Source organism: Barbatula barbatula, assembly GCF_947034865.1.
Source record: "Barbatula barbatula genome assembly, chromosome: 22".
NCBI classification, from domain to species: domain Eukaryota; kingdom Metazoa; phylum Chordata; class Actinopteri; order Cypriniformes; family Nemacheilidae; genus Barbatula; species Barbatula barbatula.
The window spans coordinates 8615829-8634165 of record NC_136785.1 but is presented as its reverse complement, the minus strand read 5'-3'; the positions used below and the strand labels follow the sequence as shown (position 1 = coordinate 8634165).

At 39.8% G+C, this 18337-nt stretch overlaps 1 protein-coding gene across 4 annotated transcripts in view; it reads left to right on the top strand.

Annotated features, from left to right (window-relative positions):
- The first annotated feature begins 1283 nt into the window (after positions 1–1283).
- The window catches only part of ncam1a (neural cell adhesion molecule 1a), a 189534-nt gene continuing 172480 nt past the window's right edge, over positions 1284–18337 (top strand). For all 4 annotated transcript variants that reach the window (XM_079487165.1, XM_079487164.1, XM_079487163.1 and 1 more), the window contains exon 1: positions 1284–1489. In XM_079487165.1, coding sequence (XP_079343291.1) covers positions 1438–1489 — 52 coding nt within the window. In that variant the 5' untranslated portion in view covers positions 1284–1437. The remainder of the gene's footprint in view (positions 1490–18337) is intronic.

Here is an 18337-nt window from a genome sequence, read left to right as displayed (position 1 = left end):
GGGGCACACAAGAGTCTAAAGGGGAGTCCAAACAAGGGCAGACACGGACACTATAGACGGCAGACACGGACAGGAAAGCCGGCAGACACGTATTTTCTCCGGGCTGGAATGGTAGGCAAGTGAAGCTTGACTAAGAAAAATGTCGCAATGCCTGTCAAAAATAATCAAAATTCGATATTTTCCCCAAATCGCACCGCCCGTGTAGACGTTGCCAACAAAACACAGTTTCATGTCCGGCATTGTTTAGGGCAGGGAACGCCACACCATCTATCAGTTTTAAACGATCTCCAAATCCAGCATTATATCCACCGTTTATATAACATTCATCACCCAAATGCAGTGAACAAACACAGCTGAACTCCTCCTGATCTCCTGCACACAAGTGAAAGTGACTTGTGTGCATGCTCCTTCTCCCGCTCTCCTTGGTTGATGCGCAGTGTGCTTTTCTGGGAGAATTGTCCAATAAAGGACTAAGAAAAGTTGTAACGTAACGATTTTTCATGTTTCGAAAAAAACTTGTACGAGCGCTGGGGGAGTGTATCGAACACAGAAATATTACATCATACGTCCAAATCGTTGACCATGTCAAGAATGAGAAGACATCACGTTTAACATTGTCAGAATGCATTAAAACACCGTTGCAGGGCCACTTTAAAATCCGACTAGTGTGCAGCGACGCGAGTGTATGACGTCACGCGAACATGTCGGCAAGTATGGAGATACGTAGCTGATCAAACAAACGTTTGCCAAATCGTTCAAACCGTCCAGTGAATCAGTTACCGGGTTTAAATAATACTTTTAATTTATAAGGTTAACTTACATCTGAATATTTATATGACAATATACCCACAATGCTACCCACAGTGCTTGATGCAATCAATTTTATTTTCTTACAATTGTAACCAACTGATCACTTTTTCATTAGTGCCTTTTGATTTATCTTTGCAGATGGTTAACACAATAGAGTAACGTTAGGTTGAGGGATTAAAATAGTACTGTGTGCGTTTGTGGAAGAGTCTGACTAGAACAAAACCAGCCGCCCGTACTAGTAATTGTGAGTCCTAATCTGAGTCTCTATAGTAGTCCAGGACGGGATTTTCCGAGCGCACCATCTGCTGTTTCTCATTTGCAGCAGCATCACCACCACATTGAGGAAAGGGTGCGCACTAGTTTATGCTCGTGCATCCAGTGCCCCCTCGAGTTAGACGTGAATACATTTGCGCCGGCGGATTAATTCGTGTTGTGAGTGCTACGGCTCCTCTCACTCGTTCGCCGTGCTGCTCAGAGCGCATTCTCTGTCTACGGCTAAGGACCAATTCATAGTGATATCACAGCAACCTGAAAATAGGGACAAAGCGACATAGTTATTTAGATATTAACTGAACTCGCCTGCCTAACTCTCCCTCATCTATTCTACACGGAGCATACCTTTAGAAGATGCTTCAAATAAGGGATCTCATTTGGACATTGCTTTTCTGTGGTTATGCAGGTAAGATGTACATGCTTCGCTATTTGTTTTACAAATTAGACGTAGTTCTGTTAGTTGTGATGTGTTGTAATGTGTCCTCGCATCCCTGTTTTCCCCGCTGTCCTGGTGCCTTGCATCCACGGCACGGGAGACAGGAGCAGTTATAAGGGACATAAAGATGAGGATGCGAGCGATGAATATTGTGATACACCACGTTGATATAGTCAGCGAGACTAGTCTTGTTTAGCAGTCTGTATTTCCAACGGAGTATACGTTAAATAAACCGAACTGGTTGATCCCAGCCAAACCGGCGTTTTGTTCTCAAACTGTCGCCCGGTTAAAATCACATTTCAGTGGGGAATAATGTTTAACCTCACGTACGTGTAATGTTATTCTTACATTTAGTGTTGCTCAATAAAATGTAGGTACATTCAAGGCTATTTGAAATTACACCAGCGAAATTGCTATTCGTATGGTTGTGACTGTACATTATTGCATGCGCATTCGCTCCTTGGAGATTTGTCTTGGGAGAAAACCATCTGGCGCGTTGTGTAAACATATCACCAACTAAGCCGCCACAATAAGCCGGCGAAGTTTATTTTTCTATTTTTTTACCCCTCTGTTCATGGTTTGTGTTTTGGTTTGATCGTATAGTGGATAGAAGAGCGGTGGTGCTGAAACTCAGGTCGTGGTGACTGAGCACTCTCGTGTTGAGCGGCTGGGGAACATCTCTGCATTATCCTGCAATGAGTTTATTTCTGTCCCTTTGAAGACTAAAGTTGTATTTCTAATGCATTTATGAATGAATTCCCCGGCTGCTTATGAGCACTGAATTTGAAAATGGAAAGCAATTAGAAAACCAAATCTAAGTTTAATGTAGGAGTTTAGCGATAGGTCTGTCAGTGTTTAGAATAATAATGTTTCATCGCTTCATTCGAACGCGTGGACGATCATTTCCAGCCAATCAGAGGCGGAGGCTTGGGCGGGAATTAACAAGGAGGCTCAGAGATGACGTATTTTTGTATGCAAAACCCAGTAGCCAGTGAGCATTTTAAGACTTCCGGTTCCATCGCTCCAAAGTCCACGGCTGGGTCCGAAATCGCCTACTTCCATGCTATGTAGTAGGCGAAAATGAGTGTGAGTCATGAATACAGTATGCGAGAAATACCCGGATGTCTGGATCGGATGGACACGTATGTAACCCATGATACCACGGGAGCTGAGCAATAGTCGAATTCCAAAAGTAAATCAAATAAATATAGCGGAAAACATTAAGGCGGACGTCCGTTTTTAATGTTAGTACCAATAAATTCATTTCTCTTGACTTAATTATGTTTTTTACCATTGTCACGTGTAGGTTGTTGTTAATACGTCATAGGTCAAAAAGCATACGGGTCAAATGACCATAAAACCGTGCATGTTTGTATCTCCACTTTGGCCCGCCTCTCTGAAACACGCAGATTTTTACAAAGCTCATCACTCTGAAAAGCAAGGTGTGCTATGATTGGCCAGTTAAGCAGTGTGTAGTGATTGGTCGAATAATGCAAGCGTGAAATGTAGTGGTTTCAAAGCATACTGACAGGTACGACCACCGTACTTGCATATACATTTGGGCGGTCTTAGTCAAATCATACCACAAACTGACATAGATTTGTGGGGGTGTGGTTACACAAGGCATTTCAGGCAGGTCTGGTTGAGCATTCGCTTTTAGATTGAACGCATCTTTTGTTCCGACACTTACATTTTTGCAATTTTACATGTCTAATACATGCATGGGCAACTTATAACACACCAAAGAAACAGAAAAAACACGTACTTGCGCCATAAGTGTAGTCTGTTTATTGCATCGTGTATGCCGATTGTATTTCGGCTTAAAAAATAACAAATGTGGTGTTCATTTGTGAAGATGTAAACATCATAAACCTTTGTTAATCACAAAGGTTATTTTTTGCAATCTTCCAAAAGTCTATGGGAAAAATTCATAGGCTATCGGTCGAGAGAACCAGCGCCACGCTTACTTTCGGGTTAGCCTACAAAAATACATAATCTCTGAGGTACTGGGTTCAATTCCGTCAACCCTCCTCCCTCACATACCTTTGTCTCATTATCACACATATATTCCAGTTTAAGCCAGTTTTTAATAATGTATTACGTTCATGATTGTTTTTCATTAAGTTTTTTGTTATATACATATACAGTGTTTAACGCAGCTGGGAGTTTAAATAATCTGTTGCTGAGGTGTAACGGTAACAAGCACCTGCATCTGTCTCTCTCTCTCTCTCTCTCTCTCTCTCTCTCTCTCTCTCTCTCTCTCTCTCTCTCTCTCTCTCGCTCTCTCTCTCTTTCTTTCTCTTTCTCACGCATGCACGCACACTCTCTGCTCTTCCTTCCAATCTTTGTTCCTGTCTCACTATTATTCTTGTAGTTTAGAGGTTCCTGCTGCTGTATCACGTTGACATGTCATGTATGTTGACATGCGGCTGTATACTATATGTGTGTGCTGAACATTGATGTCCCACATCACATTAACTGGAATTATTCAGGCTGTGTTGAAGAGCCAAGTCGGGAGTCTTTAAAGTCACCCTCTGAAGATCTGTAAAGAGAAATAAAAGAACTTCTGTGGGTTTTAAATATTGTACGTCTCCCTGACCTCAACGAGTTGGGTAAAGTATTAGATTAATTAACTGTTGAAGGAAAATAAATAGACTATTTCAGGATGGTGAACATCTGGAACTTTCCTTCTGTGTCAAGTTCAAAGCTGCTACAAAAATACTGCGAGAGAGTAAAATTACTGCTGTCTGTGCTTTGGGCCAAGTTACAGTTAAGCCAAGTCTTGTTATATTAGTTCAGATTATGCGTGTTCTTTATATTTTGCGTAGTTCAGTCGAGCGTTTGAAACTTTATTCATTTATGAAAGGTCTCAGTTTTTTAAGTAAAGTATTAGTGTGTAAGCTTTTGTTCTTTTTTTTACAACGAATAATGTCATGAAATTCACTTCAGTGCACAAAATGTAATTTCCTCAGATGAGCCACAATTAAATAAACTGATTTCAGCTCAAGTACATGTCTTCTGTATGGACATAACTTAATGACAGACTCTCCACCATCTTCCCAAGAGAATATATGCCTCATAAAAATGAATTGATCAATCTTGTTAAATTGGTAATGGGTCCACATCTAAACCTCTCTCATCTCTGTGAAGAAATACAGATTCTTTCTTTTACTGTATTGACCTTATAGAATAACTTTGATAAAAGTATTGCTTTACTAAGCCTGGGGCCAAAGAAAACAACAGCATCTGATCAGAGCTGAAAGGAATCTGGTAGAAAGGTTTGCTCCATGCTGTAAGATTTTTAGATGTTTTTTCAGATAAAAAATATTTTAATGCTTTCATGCTGTACTCCTCACGCCGTGACTCTCGCCTTGTAAAAATGTAATAATTTGATTTGTGCGAACCGACTGAAATCCAATCGGCCCAAACGTTCTCCAGTTGTTTTTCCATGTGGTGTTTGATAAGGATGGGCTGTCTATGCATATTAATCACTCTGTGAAAGAGGGCTCAGACTGATTTGCATTGTGTAAGCTTCGAAGGCGTCCTGTTGAGTGTTGGAGGGAAAAAAAGAAAAAGGAGGGAAATAGGGTTTGTTTTGTCATGCTGAAAAGCCAAGCCTCCCCCCACCCCTGCAGCCCATCTCTGAAAGGATTTCTCCTAATTCAAGCAGAAGGGCCTCCTGAAGTCGCCGGCTGAGAGGCAGCTTCGTAAAGTGTAAACATTGATGTTTTACACCCTCCACGTTTAAAGCAGAAACACAACTTTGTTTTTCCTTCTGAAGATGTTTTCCGGGGGTGAAGTGTGTCATTTTCTAGTTCTGTCTACTGTTGTTCAGACAAACAGGTGCCAAACTTACGTCTTTGTCGATTTGATGTTGTTAGTAGCGTAATAAATGCATGCTTCACCCTTAGGGTGCTGCTTATATGTCCCCTAATCCCACTGTATGACTCATCTGTTGATGTAATTTGTAACAGTGACATCACCCAACCGTTTGATGTACACTGTAGGTTTTTTTCAGCCTTGTAAAATTAAATTATTAATATAAAACATGAAATTCACTGAAGCTCAGATATGTCCTTTCGTCCTTTAGATAAGGCAGTCAAGATTCAACTTTATTATACCCCATTTCAAAGAATTCAGATTTGATTTCCGCTTAAAACCACCAAAGAAAAGTCTCCACATACTCGGAGTTCCTCACTACACCATGTTCAAACAGTAGCAATCCGATGCAGTTTTACAAGGTTACAGTTTTCCTCCGCCGGCAGCCAGCAGAATAATTACACGACTGTTTTTACAGCTTCATCCATTCAAATTCTTCCAAATCAAAGTCAGTGATTTTAGCAATGTTACAATAAACTGAGGGAGACGTGGTATGCTAATTTCATCATGCCATATGAATGCAAAAAGCCCTCCTTTAAAAGACGATTTGGGACCGCAACCCATCTTACAGCGACTCAAAGCGTTGCCTGATTGTGGCATAATAGCATATGTATTACGTTACGTCAACTTTGTGTCTTTCTAGAAATGCTGTCATGTGCTACCTGCAAACAGTGCTTGTGTAATGGTGTTGACAAACAAACACGCCACCGGCTCATATGCTGCAAAGCATGTGTGAGCACAGTACAGACCAGTGGCTCCCTGAAAAATGTGATTCCAGTCCTTGACATTAAATTAAATTTTACTGCCTTAACTTAATAGCAATTAGTATGTGAGGTCACTTTCCTGTCCTCGACAGCGTAGAGAAGAAGAGACCTTCTAAATGTGTTTATCTTATGTTTGTTTTCGTTTGTATGATAAACTAACTTTATAACTTTAAAGTTATACTTTATAAGACATTCGGTTCTATATTGCAACGTTTAACACCAATGTTAATAACAAATAAGTTGCCTGTGGACAACACATAGTTTTCTGGTGGGAGCTTGTGAGTTAATATTTTGCCCCAAAAGAATATTCTTGAAGCTTTGCCAGCACTGGCCTAAATTTAAAGAATAATAACCCGAGAGAAGACAAAAGGTTGGGGGCTGGGGGGCCACAAACTACACAAGAAAATACAAAGTGTGCTGCGTTAAGTTAGTTGAATTGCTTAAAGTACAAACAAAGCAATGCAACATGAATATTTTAACACATTTTTGTCTTAATTTCCGTTTAAAATCTATAAAAATAATGTAGTATATTATGTACGGTTCACTTGTGTCTCCTTCTGTTTATCAAAGGTGATTTATCCACAGGCTCTGATGTAATCCGTTCAGAGGAACCTCATCCTAATTTAAGCAGCCAAGATTTTACAACCCTGAGGCATATGTTTCACCATCATTCAGTTTAAAAACGTAAAGCGTAGGATTATTGAAATCTCTCATTACTGACCGACATTTACGTTATTTAAACTAGACGCGTCTGCATCTTTCCCCTCATAAGCAGTGAGATAATGAGCAAAAATAATAGTGAAACTGCTGAGTCCACATGGGGAAGGGAAATTCTTGTCTCTCGGGCATGCAACAAAGGACAATATCTCCAGGACAAACAGTTACTGCCAAGCTTCTTTTGAGTCGTGGTCAGTTCATTGGCAAGCGTGATCCATTGCTTTGCTGCAAATGTAGGCATGCCAGTTTTCTTAAAGGGGGACAAGGCAGTGCTCTCTCAGCACTTTTTAAAATCTGAACACTTCAATTGAATAGGCTTACTCAATAAGCTATTAATTTAGTTAAGTTTATTAATTTAATTTATTGGGAAGTATAGTCATTCTCAATTCTCAGGTTTGAAATACAGATCACGACCTTCACTTTTGATTTGCTGCTTATCTTAGAAAGGGGCTCAGAGCTTAGTTTTTTGTGTACTGTAATTTATTTCTCCCACCCGTCTTCCAGCAAAAAGCCTTGTGGTTGTTGACATAATCAATTGTTCCCAAAGTAGGCAATCCCATTGAATATGGAGAGTCTGATGTTGCCTCTCTGATTGCCTCCTTACCTTTGATTGCTTTTTCTGTGCTTTCGTCATTCTTGCCATCTGTCACGACCAAACCAAAACGTTAGGAACGTTAGGGAAACTTTCAAAAAGTATTATAGCGAATCGCAGTGATGATGTATTTTTGTATGCAAAACTGGTTCCATCACCCCAAAGTCAATGTGTTTTTAATAGGTTTATGGTTATTCCATGACATAAAACACACCAGTTAAAACCCGCTCATAATTTTGTTGAGCTTTAACGTGTCTTAAAAATGGCGATTGCTAAAAAGTTGCAACTACAGTCATGGTTGGGGCTGTTAAACATCATTACGCATAAAATCTCACAAATAATGCAACATGGGCATAAATCAGAAAAATCATGGATGGGAAATCATTTACTGAGTGTTTATTTACCAAGGAACGCATTCTATTAAGTTCAAATGAGTTTTTGGAGGCTCGGTGGTGCTGACATTGATATTGTCATGATTCTGCTGCATCATGTCATGTTTCTCTTGGTTTAGTAGCAGGATCATGACAGAACCTCATGTTAAATGTGGAGAGAGACAATTATTGTTCTTATGGCCTTCCATACTCTCTCCGGTCTCGTCATTGTTCCCATCCTCTTGTTACCTCGTTATTGATTAATGCCTACACCTGTTTCCCTCTTGATTTGCTCCCTTATTTAATGCCCTTGTGTCTTCTGTCTTGTGCTGGTTCATTGTGGTTTGTGTGGTGAGTTCCTGTTGTGTTAGTTTAGTTATTTGTAGTTTGTCAACAGTTTATTCAAGTCTTGTTTATGTGTAGTTAGTTTTAGTCCTGTTCTGTCATTATAGTCCCATGTTTTGTTATGTTACCCCCACGTGGGTCTTTGTTTTATTATTTATTAAATATATGTCAACCCCTTACCCGCTGTCTGCACCTGGGTCCTCTGTCCGTGTCTCACCACTCGAGAATCATGACAGAATGAACCAGCCATAATCGGACCCAGCAGACAGAGGGATCGTTGTGGCAGCAGTTGAGGCTGCCGGATTCCCCTCCAGGGTTAGAGGTTGCCGGACTCTCTTCCAGGGTCGAGAACGCCGGACTCCCTCCTGAGTCGGGGCCGCCGGACTCCCTACCAGGGTTGAGACTGCCGGATTTCCGCTCGGGGCCGAGACCGCCGGACTGCCTTCCAGGGTTGAGACCGCCGGTCTTCCCTCCAGGGTCGAAGCTGCCGGAATCCTGTTGCCTGCAACCGATCCCCAGCCGGGCATTCCAGGTTGGTGCAGCTGGGCATTCCAGGTCGGTGCAACCGGGCATCCAGGTCGGTGCAACCAGGCATTCCCGCCTGGTGGAGCCGGGCTTTCCTGCTTGGCAGAGCTGGGCATTCCAGCCCGGTGCATGCGGCCATTCCAGCCCGGTGTATGCGGCCATTCCAGCCCAGTGCATCCTGTTCGTGTCTGCCGGCTATCGTGTTCGTGTCTGCCGGCCATCGTGTTCGTGTCTGCCGGCCATCGTGTTCGTGTCTGCCGGCCATCCTGTTCATGTCTGCCGGCTAGTGTTTTCATGTCTGCCGGAGCTACCCAGTCCGTGTCTGCCCATGTTTGGACTTCCCTTTGGACTCTTGTGTGCCCCTTCCCTTGGACTCTTGTGCTTGCCCGTTTTGATTTATTGTATTGTCATGTTGTATTATGTTGCCATTGTCACAGTCTGTCTTGTCTTGTTTTGTGCCTTGAGGAGCATCAGGTTGCTGCTCCTTTAGGAGAGGCTTATGTCATGATTCTGCTGCATCATGTCATGTTTCTCTTGGTTTAGTAGCAGGATCATGACAGAACCTCATGTTAAATGTGGAGAGAGACAATTATTGTTCTTATGGCCTTCCATACTCTCTCCGGTCTCGTCATTGTTCCCATCCTCTTGTTACCTCGTTATTGATTAATGCCTACACCTGTTTCCCTCTTGATTTGCTCCCTTATTTAATGCCCTTGTGTCTTCTGTCTTGTGCTGGTTCATTGTGGTTTGTGTGGTGAGTTCCTGTTGTGTTAGTTTAGTTATTTGTAGTTTGTCAACAGTTTATTCAAGTCTTGTTTATGTGTAGTTAGTTTTAGTCCTGTTCTGTCATTATAGTCCCATGTTTTGTTATGTTACCCCCACGTGGGTCTTTGTTTTATTATTTATTAAATATATGTCAACCCCTTACCCGCTGTCTGCACCTGGGTCCTCTGTCCGTGTCTCACCACTCGAGAATCATGACAGATATTGTGTGACGGCGGTGTAGTCTGTTTATAGGCTCATATTAGGTTTTCATTTCTGGTTATTGCATTTAAACTTCTAAAATAATAATTGTTGTGTTCATTTGTAAAGATTATCTTGATAGACATAACGTGTTAGTAACATAAACCTTTGTTAGTCACAGAGCTTATTCTTTGCGATTTCTTTGGTAAAAATACATTGGCTTTTGGTCGCGGGAACCAGTGAGGTGCTATATTTCAAGTTGGCCTACAAAAATATGTCATCCCTAAGGCACTCTACTGACTACTGACAAAAAACTGTGTTTTGTTAAGTGTGTAGGTTTACTACGTTTACCTCTCAAATACAGTAAAATACATATTAGGGCTCTGTATCGATTCTGATGTTCTGATTCGATCCGATTCACAAGCTCTCGATTCGATTTGAGTCAATGATTATAGATTTAATACAAATCGTATAGATATTTCAGTAAATATCACATTACAATGGTGAATTAAAAAATGAAATGTAGAGCCACAAACCTGATTATTAAACTTTAAACACACTTGAGTGTATTGAAACAGAAAAGATTATTTAACATATAAGATACAGTATAACAAACACAATTTCTCTAAATTAGCTGTAAAGAGGAGCAGCTCATGTTAAATTTGATGACGCATCCGCTATGTTAATTAAGCAATGAATGAACGATAAACTCCCTGTTTTGACATCCACCCGTTGTAAACAGAATAGTGATATCTAGTGGATAGTCGTAGAAATAACATTCACGTTAATGAATGTTCGGTGCTTGCAGAAATATGAAAGAAAACAAATCGATTCACAGCTTTTGAGAATAGATATTGAATCGATGAATCAATTTTAGATTTATTTACCCAGCCCTAATACATATGATATAACAATATATTTCTTTCTCAGAAAAGACCAAGGTAATGTCTTGATGCATCTGCCTGCCGTTCATAACATTCAGCCTATTACTCTTGGCCTTGGGCTAAAAACACCCAAGCAGAGTGTTTTATTCATGCTTCTCTTTCAGTGTCTTCTTGTTTTGATGGGATGCAGAACCGTGGTCTGCTGGGAGACGAGATCCTTTAAAAGTCTTTCTTTTCCAGGAGGTTTAGATGTTTTAAGTGATACAAAACAAAAATACTATCTGCTTTCTTTCATTCTGCAGGGCCACAATGCTTTGGGTGGCAAAGGTTAGGGATTTAGAGTGTCTCTCAGCATGTTTTCTCAATCTTTTTGATCACAGGGGTATGAAATTACTTTCGCTGGGTATGGAACATTGCTGTGGATTATGTATTTCAAAAATATGTTTTCATAAGCAGGGCCTTTATTCTCGCACATATCCTGTGAGTTAGGGGAGCTGAAGGGGCATCTGTGAGATCACTGGCACAAAGCTCTCGGTCTGAACATCTGTTTGGGTTTTAAGAACAGAAGAGAAGTCATAGATAACTGATAAACATTCTTAGCTTGGGTAGCAGTTCGTACTCACTGAGAAGTCAGTGCTTAAATCTTTCTAAAGGTTTTTAGGTTTTTCTTTTGTACTTTAAAGTTTTGTGGGTTATAAATAGACACAAATCAGTTGTTGAGGAATAACATACCCTGATTTACAACGGTAAGCTGTATATTATAATGATTTATAATGCCATTCGAAATGTCCAGTTGACTTCATTCAACACATGTTGTCATTTTATATGTAATACAGTGGTCTGGCATCAGAACTAGAGTTTTAGGAAATCAAAGCAATGTTCAGTTATGAAATACAATGATGATTCAAATTCAGTTTCTAACATTTACAAACATATAAAAACCAATGTGTTTTGTTTTGTTTAGTTTTGTTGCAGCATCAATTAAGTATATATTTTTCTAGCCAAATAATCATACAAGAGTTTGTCCTCCTAAGTCCACCCCAGCCCCCCCTCCTCCAATGAGGACTTTGATTTATCTGTTAGATACCTCAGCAGACAAACCTATCCACAACATTTCCTCAAACCATTTTATACTTTTAAATTCAAATTCTTCTAGTTATCCTTCTCTTTCAAGTTTCAGCCTTTCAAATGTCAGGTGTGAGTAGGTCTCCGGATCTTAATTTAAGGCTAAAACCGATATTTGAGAAATATCTCTTTTAAAAACAGATATTTAAAATGTTTTCCTTCAACATGAATACAAGCCCTATCTTAGACATTGCACAGAAATCTGTTGCTTCTACTGTATATTTTTCCTTAACTTAGTCTAGGGGGTGGGGGGGGTGAATCTTTTTATTGGAAAGCGTTTAGTGCAACATCAATGACTGTGCAGCAGTTTGCTTTAAAGGCTGAAGATGGTAATTGTTGATCTTTATGGCTTGGAGGGCTCCTCATTTGTTTGTCTGTCTCTGGCTAGGACAGATGGTTTGGAGTGGGTGAGATGCAAGTTGTGTCGATATTGTAGCAACTGTTCGTTTGGTGTTGTTTGTTTTATCTGCAGCATGCTTGTGAAAGGAAAGCAACATTAATTTTAACCTTCCTGAGTTGTATAAACAAGGCCTTCACTCAGGTGCATAGACAATAATGTTACCCATTCAAATATGAGAGCTTGTTTTTAACCCTGGTACACCAGCTTTCACAGAATTTCAAAGAAGGAGGTCAGTCAAAAATGAAGATATGAAATAATGTCATTATTTTCTCACACTTTGTTGTACCAAATCCATTTGCAGTTTTTGATGACATTTTCTGAAGATGCGTGAAACATCTCTTTCCTAAGAGTACACTAAGGGCTGTGTTTCAACCCAGTGTTGGGATGTAAGTTCGCATTGGAGATGCTGGTTTGAGAGGCTGGATTCCAGCGTTGGGATGCTGTGTTGTTTTAACACATTATTGAGTAAAATACAAACTTTTTCTTGGTTCATTTAACCAAACGATTGGGTTTGTCTCTTTTTGACCCGATGCTGGGTTGAAAATAACCCAGTTTTGTTAATGTGACTCATACAGTATGTTTAGTGCTTCTAAATTGCCACAACTTTGATTTAAAGATAAATCCCATTGCGCTATTGAAATAGTTGGTTGGAAGTCATTAATTCTCATGTGAATTAAATTGTTTATTGTTGCTGTTAAACCTGATGCAAATATATTATTAACCACCTTTGATTTGAAAGCATCTCTACAAAAGAAAAGAGGATTATTTCAGTGAAAAATAATTCATTGATTTATAGATTCAGTGTTGCTGGCGTATATGTTCAAAATGTCATTATAGATAAATAAATAATAACAGAATGTTCATCGTGGGGTGAATTTTCCCTTCTACTGTTTGAATTGCCTTACCTCTTACAGTTGTAATTAGATTTGGGAATATTTGTCTCTTTCTAAATAAAGGATCGTGTAACCTTTAAAATGTCAATGATATGACATAGTCTTACCAAAGCTCACTTCTCGGTCTTAGATATGCAACAGCTGTGGTGCCACAGCAGTGAAACTTTCAAAATGATTTGCTTTGAGCCGACTCTATTCCCCATCTTTAGGCGGTGTGTAACCTTCATTAATCATTCGATCAGATCTGCAGGTTCTAACCAGAATCATCCGAAAACAACATCAAGCTGTGGCATCCCTGAGCGGTGAGCAAACGTTTCTGGAAGATCTTCCACCGAGCCGATCAAACCAGCCTCGCTGCGGCCGGCAACCCATGGGCTGACAATTTTGAAGGCCTCTCATTAGAAGAGCTGCTCCTATTGTTTATGGATCCTAATGAGCATCACAGCAGGCAGCCAACGAAACAAAGAGGAGAGGCTTGGAAACACAGAGCTCGCCGTCAGAATAGAACATGTCTGGTTTTCCAGAGGGCGGAGTGCAGAGCTTTGTCTTTTGTATAAATAAAGCCCATTGCCGCTCTCCAGATCTCTCCCTCTCATTACTGTTATTGGGAGAGACAGTCTCTGGATAGTGTTGTGGCCAAGATGTGGAAAACCCTTAATTAGTTTCCTTCCCAACAATCTTGTGCACCTCTGGGATGTCCGACTTGAAAACTGTGTCTGATGTAGACAAATTCAGTCGCAATTTTGCAGTAATGAGTTTTAAACCCAACAAACAAGCACATGAGCAATCTGGATCTGAAATAAATGTTTTATATCCTTGCACTTCTCTAGAGACAGATTTTGGGAGGCGGTAAGACATTATGGGGACAAGCAAAGATAGATTAAATGAGACGGAATGCCAAGCATTTGGAGAATTGACTTCCTGCCACTGACAATAGCTTTTTGTTGAGTTTTGTTGGTGCAAATTAATTGGGGACGTATAAAACACTGACCAGGCGCTCATGCATGGTATGCCACTGATTGATGCTACCAAATATACTTCTGCCTCTAAGGAAACGATTGAGATCGCAAGAATGGGAGAGTAGAGATGAAACACGAATATTCTTAATATTTTTGGTCATTTTACTGGTGATATCAAATGAAGTTACATTAGGAATATGATGATGGTAATGAGCTTTTTATTTGGTCATTAAGTTTCCTTAAGACCGTGTCATCATTGGACTTGTCTTGTAATAGCTCCCTGTGTAGCAAACTGAGTATGAGATGCTTAAAGGGATAGTTCACCCCAAAATTGAAATTCTGTCACCATTTACTCACCCTCGAGTTGTTCCAAATCTCTATACATGTCTTTGTTCTGATGAACACAGAGAAATATATTTGAAAGAATGCTTGTAACCAAACAGTTCTTGGCCACCATTGACTACCATATAGGAAAAATGACAATCGTAGTCAAAAGTGCCCAAGAACTGTTTGCTTTTTGCACATTCTTCAATATATCTTGTTTTGTGTTCAACAGCACAAAGAAATGTATAAAGCAATTTATAATACTATGGTAGTCAAAGGTGGCCAAGAACTGTTTGGTTACAAGCAATCTTCCAAATATTTTTCAGGACAAATAAATGTATACAGATTTGAAAACTTGAGGGAGAGTAAAATGTTTTTATTTAGCAGACTCTTTTATCCAAAGTGACTTACAGAGAGTCCAGGGAGCAATAAAGCAATATGTCATACAGGAGCAATAATACAATAGGAGCTAATACAAAGTTACTAGTTCCAACAAAAGCTAGAACAATACCTGTTGAGAGAAAGAAAGAGGATTAGTATTTTTTCCCTCTCATTTGTCTGTCAAGTATTCACAGAAGAGATGGGTTTTAAGTAGATTTTTGAATGTTGTGACTTGTGAGAGATGTGGTTGACTGGACTGAGTTAGGAAGAATGTTCCGCCAGGAAGGAGTTGTGAAGGAGAATGAGCGGGAAAGCGATTTACTGCCCTTTTGAGAAGGCAATACAGGCGCCCCTGGTTTGCTGAACGCAGGGCTCTTGATGATGACAGAATAAATTTTTTTGGGTGAACCGGTCCTTTAAGACAGATATTTAATAGTCTCTGTGTTAAACTTTAGTGGCTGAAAATGAAATTAAAGTTGGTCAGTTTGATTCCTTACCGTGAATCATATTCCATTTCAATAAATCATTTTTATATATCACACATTTTTTTATTAGGATTAAATATTTTAGTAATAATATCATAATACAGTATATAATGAAGTAAATATTAAGGTAAAGATACTGAATATTGTCAAACCGCTCAAACGTTGAATTTTCTGCCATCATCATTAGGCCCATTAGAGAGTCTGTTCTGCTATTAGGTTGCAGTATCATTCCTGATAAGATCATTATTTCTCTATTATTCATGACAGCACTTCATCTGTAAGACCTCTGTGGAGCCAAATGAAGTTTAGCGACTGACGAAGTTGTTGATTTGGTTGTCTGGCGGGAATGCGTCTGGGAAATTCGTCTTGTGTGCGGAAAACATGACCTCATATAGGGCTGGGCGAAATGACAGAATAAAACATCAACCATAAGAGAGTTTTATTTTCTGTAAATTCTGCAGAATGTAAATAAGTAGGCGTGGTTAACTCAGCGCTCTGCAAGTTGGGAGTTATGATGAAAAAACATATGAATGAATGCAGAGTAACAAATCAAATATTCCCTGACCTTCTTTCAGTCTGTGGTTTTGTGGTTCGCTCCAGTCCGGCCGTTCTCTCGCAGAAGTCAGATTGTTCTGTAAAGCTGTTAATAGTTTAATAAAGTTAAACTTTAGGCGAACCGAGGGGAAATTTGCTATGAAATGCTTTGATGTGACGTGCAGCAAACCTCCGTTTTGGGAGACGCGTGTGGAGTCATCAGAGACTCGCAGTGCAAAGACAAGCGTGAGAATTAACAAACCTAAAGACATAGAGTTTCTACACACTAAAAATGTGCATCTAATAGAGAGTAAAGAGCGATGAAGACCTACAGTACAGACCCCATGAACACCAGTTTACACCACCTGTCATAAACTGTACTCTCATTGTTTGTGCTTATGTTCATACTTCATTGTTATTCATGTTGTCAATCTTCCGACTGTATACATATGATATAGCCAGAAGTTAAATAAATAATAAATCTCATTATCAGAACTTCATTTTATATCTTTAGTACATTTTCATAACTTGCATACATTATAACCATGGCGAACATTCAAATGTAAATCTAAGAAAAATTAGGTATAAGATATAGAAATATAATGGGAGATTGTTACTGTGAAATATATTGTTACCATGAAATAAAATTACTCATTCCGGGAAATAGATTTGTGGTCATTCTGCCTAACCTCTTGGGCAAAACCACCCGTCTGCTGCGAGATTGAGACAGTGTCTGCATAGGTATTAAGTTTCCGGGCAACGGAATGACAGCTGTGCATTTCTTTGTAATGGAAGGCATGCAGATAAAAGGCAAGTGTGCAGGGGCGAGAGAGGTCTCGTATATAGATGCAGCAGTGTTTGAATAGTCACATTGCTGCTTCATCACTGTGAGGATTCACAAAGACAAAAAAAACATTAGGAATAGTTCACCTATATATAATAAAAATTGAAAACTGTTTATAAGGACCATGTCTGTAAACCTTCAACATATTGTGGTGGTCTGTGACGTCAGGCGTAAGTTTTTTTTAACTAAATGTGTTGCTCTTTGTTAATAAAAGATAGGAATCTGTTATTAGAAAAGTCCAGCTAATGGATTTGGAGAGGGCTGGTCTGCAGAGCGTACAGGGCTCTCACCACAAATATCCTCATTAATCGTTGACCTCCATTTGCTTTTATACAGGAGTTGGCAGGAGGTTTTAAGGTTTTTTCGGCACGTCCACAGCTGTTTTTTATTCAACTGTACCATTAGGTGTATTTGTGTTCCAGGTTTCCTACCAGTATGCACCGATGCTCATAACCTGTTTGCTACTTTAGTCACATTATCGGAGTGTAATGTGTGTGTTATGAGTGTGTAGGTGTGGATTTGTGTGGGAGTGTGGCTATTGATGTGTAGGTGTGACTCGGGGTAACTATAGTAACTATGTAGGCATACTTGCGTCACTGAAGTCAAGCAGAGGATGCTGTTGTACGGCGCACCTCTGTGTTTTAAAATGACTTGAAACCGCATTTAATAACATAATAATTTAGAAATTGGTGCAAAGGTATATCTGCTCGGCATTTCTAGATTGATACACTCCATGCAACCTCTAAAAACATTCATTGTGTATAGTGGCAAAGGATGCAGCTGTTAGAGACCCATCACGGTCAAGCGGAAATAAAAGCAAATCAATACTTTCCTCTTTAAATCCCTGGTGCTCTGGAGATACAATGTAGGCAAAAGATAAAATTTAATTGTAGAATTCAGCTCTTTAAAACATAAAGCTATCAACCCAATACCAACACGCATCACATCTTGATGGAAAACATTCTACATTGTGATGACGCAGTATTGTAGATGCAGGTCACAAAGCAAACTGCATTATGAAAGATAAGCACTTGAAATTCGTTCTCCAGGGACCGGGTGGTTGGCGCCAACAGCCCTGCACAAAGGTGTTTCTCTGCCAGTGGCTGGAGACGACATGCAGATCTATGTGTGGATGAATAATGAGCTGTTTATTTCAGACTGGTGACTTTGGGATGCTGTACAGACACAAAGCCCTGCAGGGGTCGGGTGTGGCTTCCACTGAGATTTGGTAGAGAACGGAACAGTTGTGTGGTTAAAATAGAGGCAGGTGAGAGTGTGGCATATGGCCTGGCGCCAGACTAGCTGGTGACTCCTCCATATGAGGTCTACTTCAGCTGCTCCATAGGGAGCTCCAGTATGGTTGTGTGAGTCAGGACCCTACAGGGTTGAAAGGTTTCAACCCTGCCGCACCTACAACACTTTATTTATTTGTTGCCGTTTGATGTAATTGGACGAGCAAAACGGCAGGACATGCACACAAAACATTGGATTTTTACAATGTAATAATGCATTATCTTGTAGACTATTATATATAATTGTAGCTTCCTTCGGTCAAATTCAGAACTTAAAGATAACTATAAAGATAACCACCAACGTACGTTTTTATTGGCTTGCAATACTTTCTTCAGCTTAAACCATCCCGACGAAATAGTTCCTTTGTATCTGTTTTGTTAGATCTGTAGTGCAGACTCAAAATTTTCTTAAACTTGGAATAAATTTTCTTTAATTATCCTTCTTTGTGTTGTCTTAAATATCTGTTTAATTCTAAAATATACCACAATACGGATGTTAAATGCATTAGAAATGCAAATCTATTATGGTTTGTATCAGTAT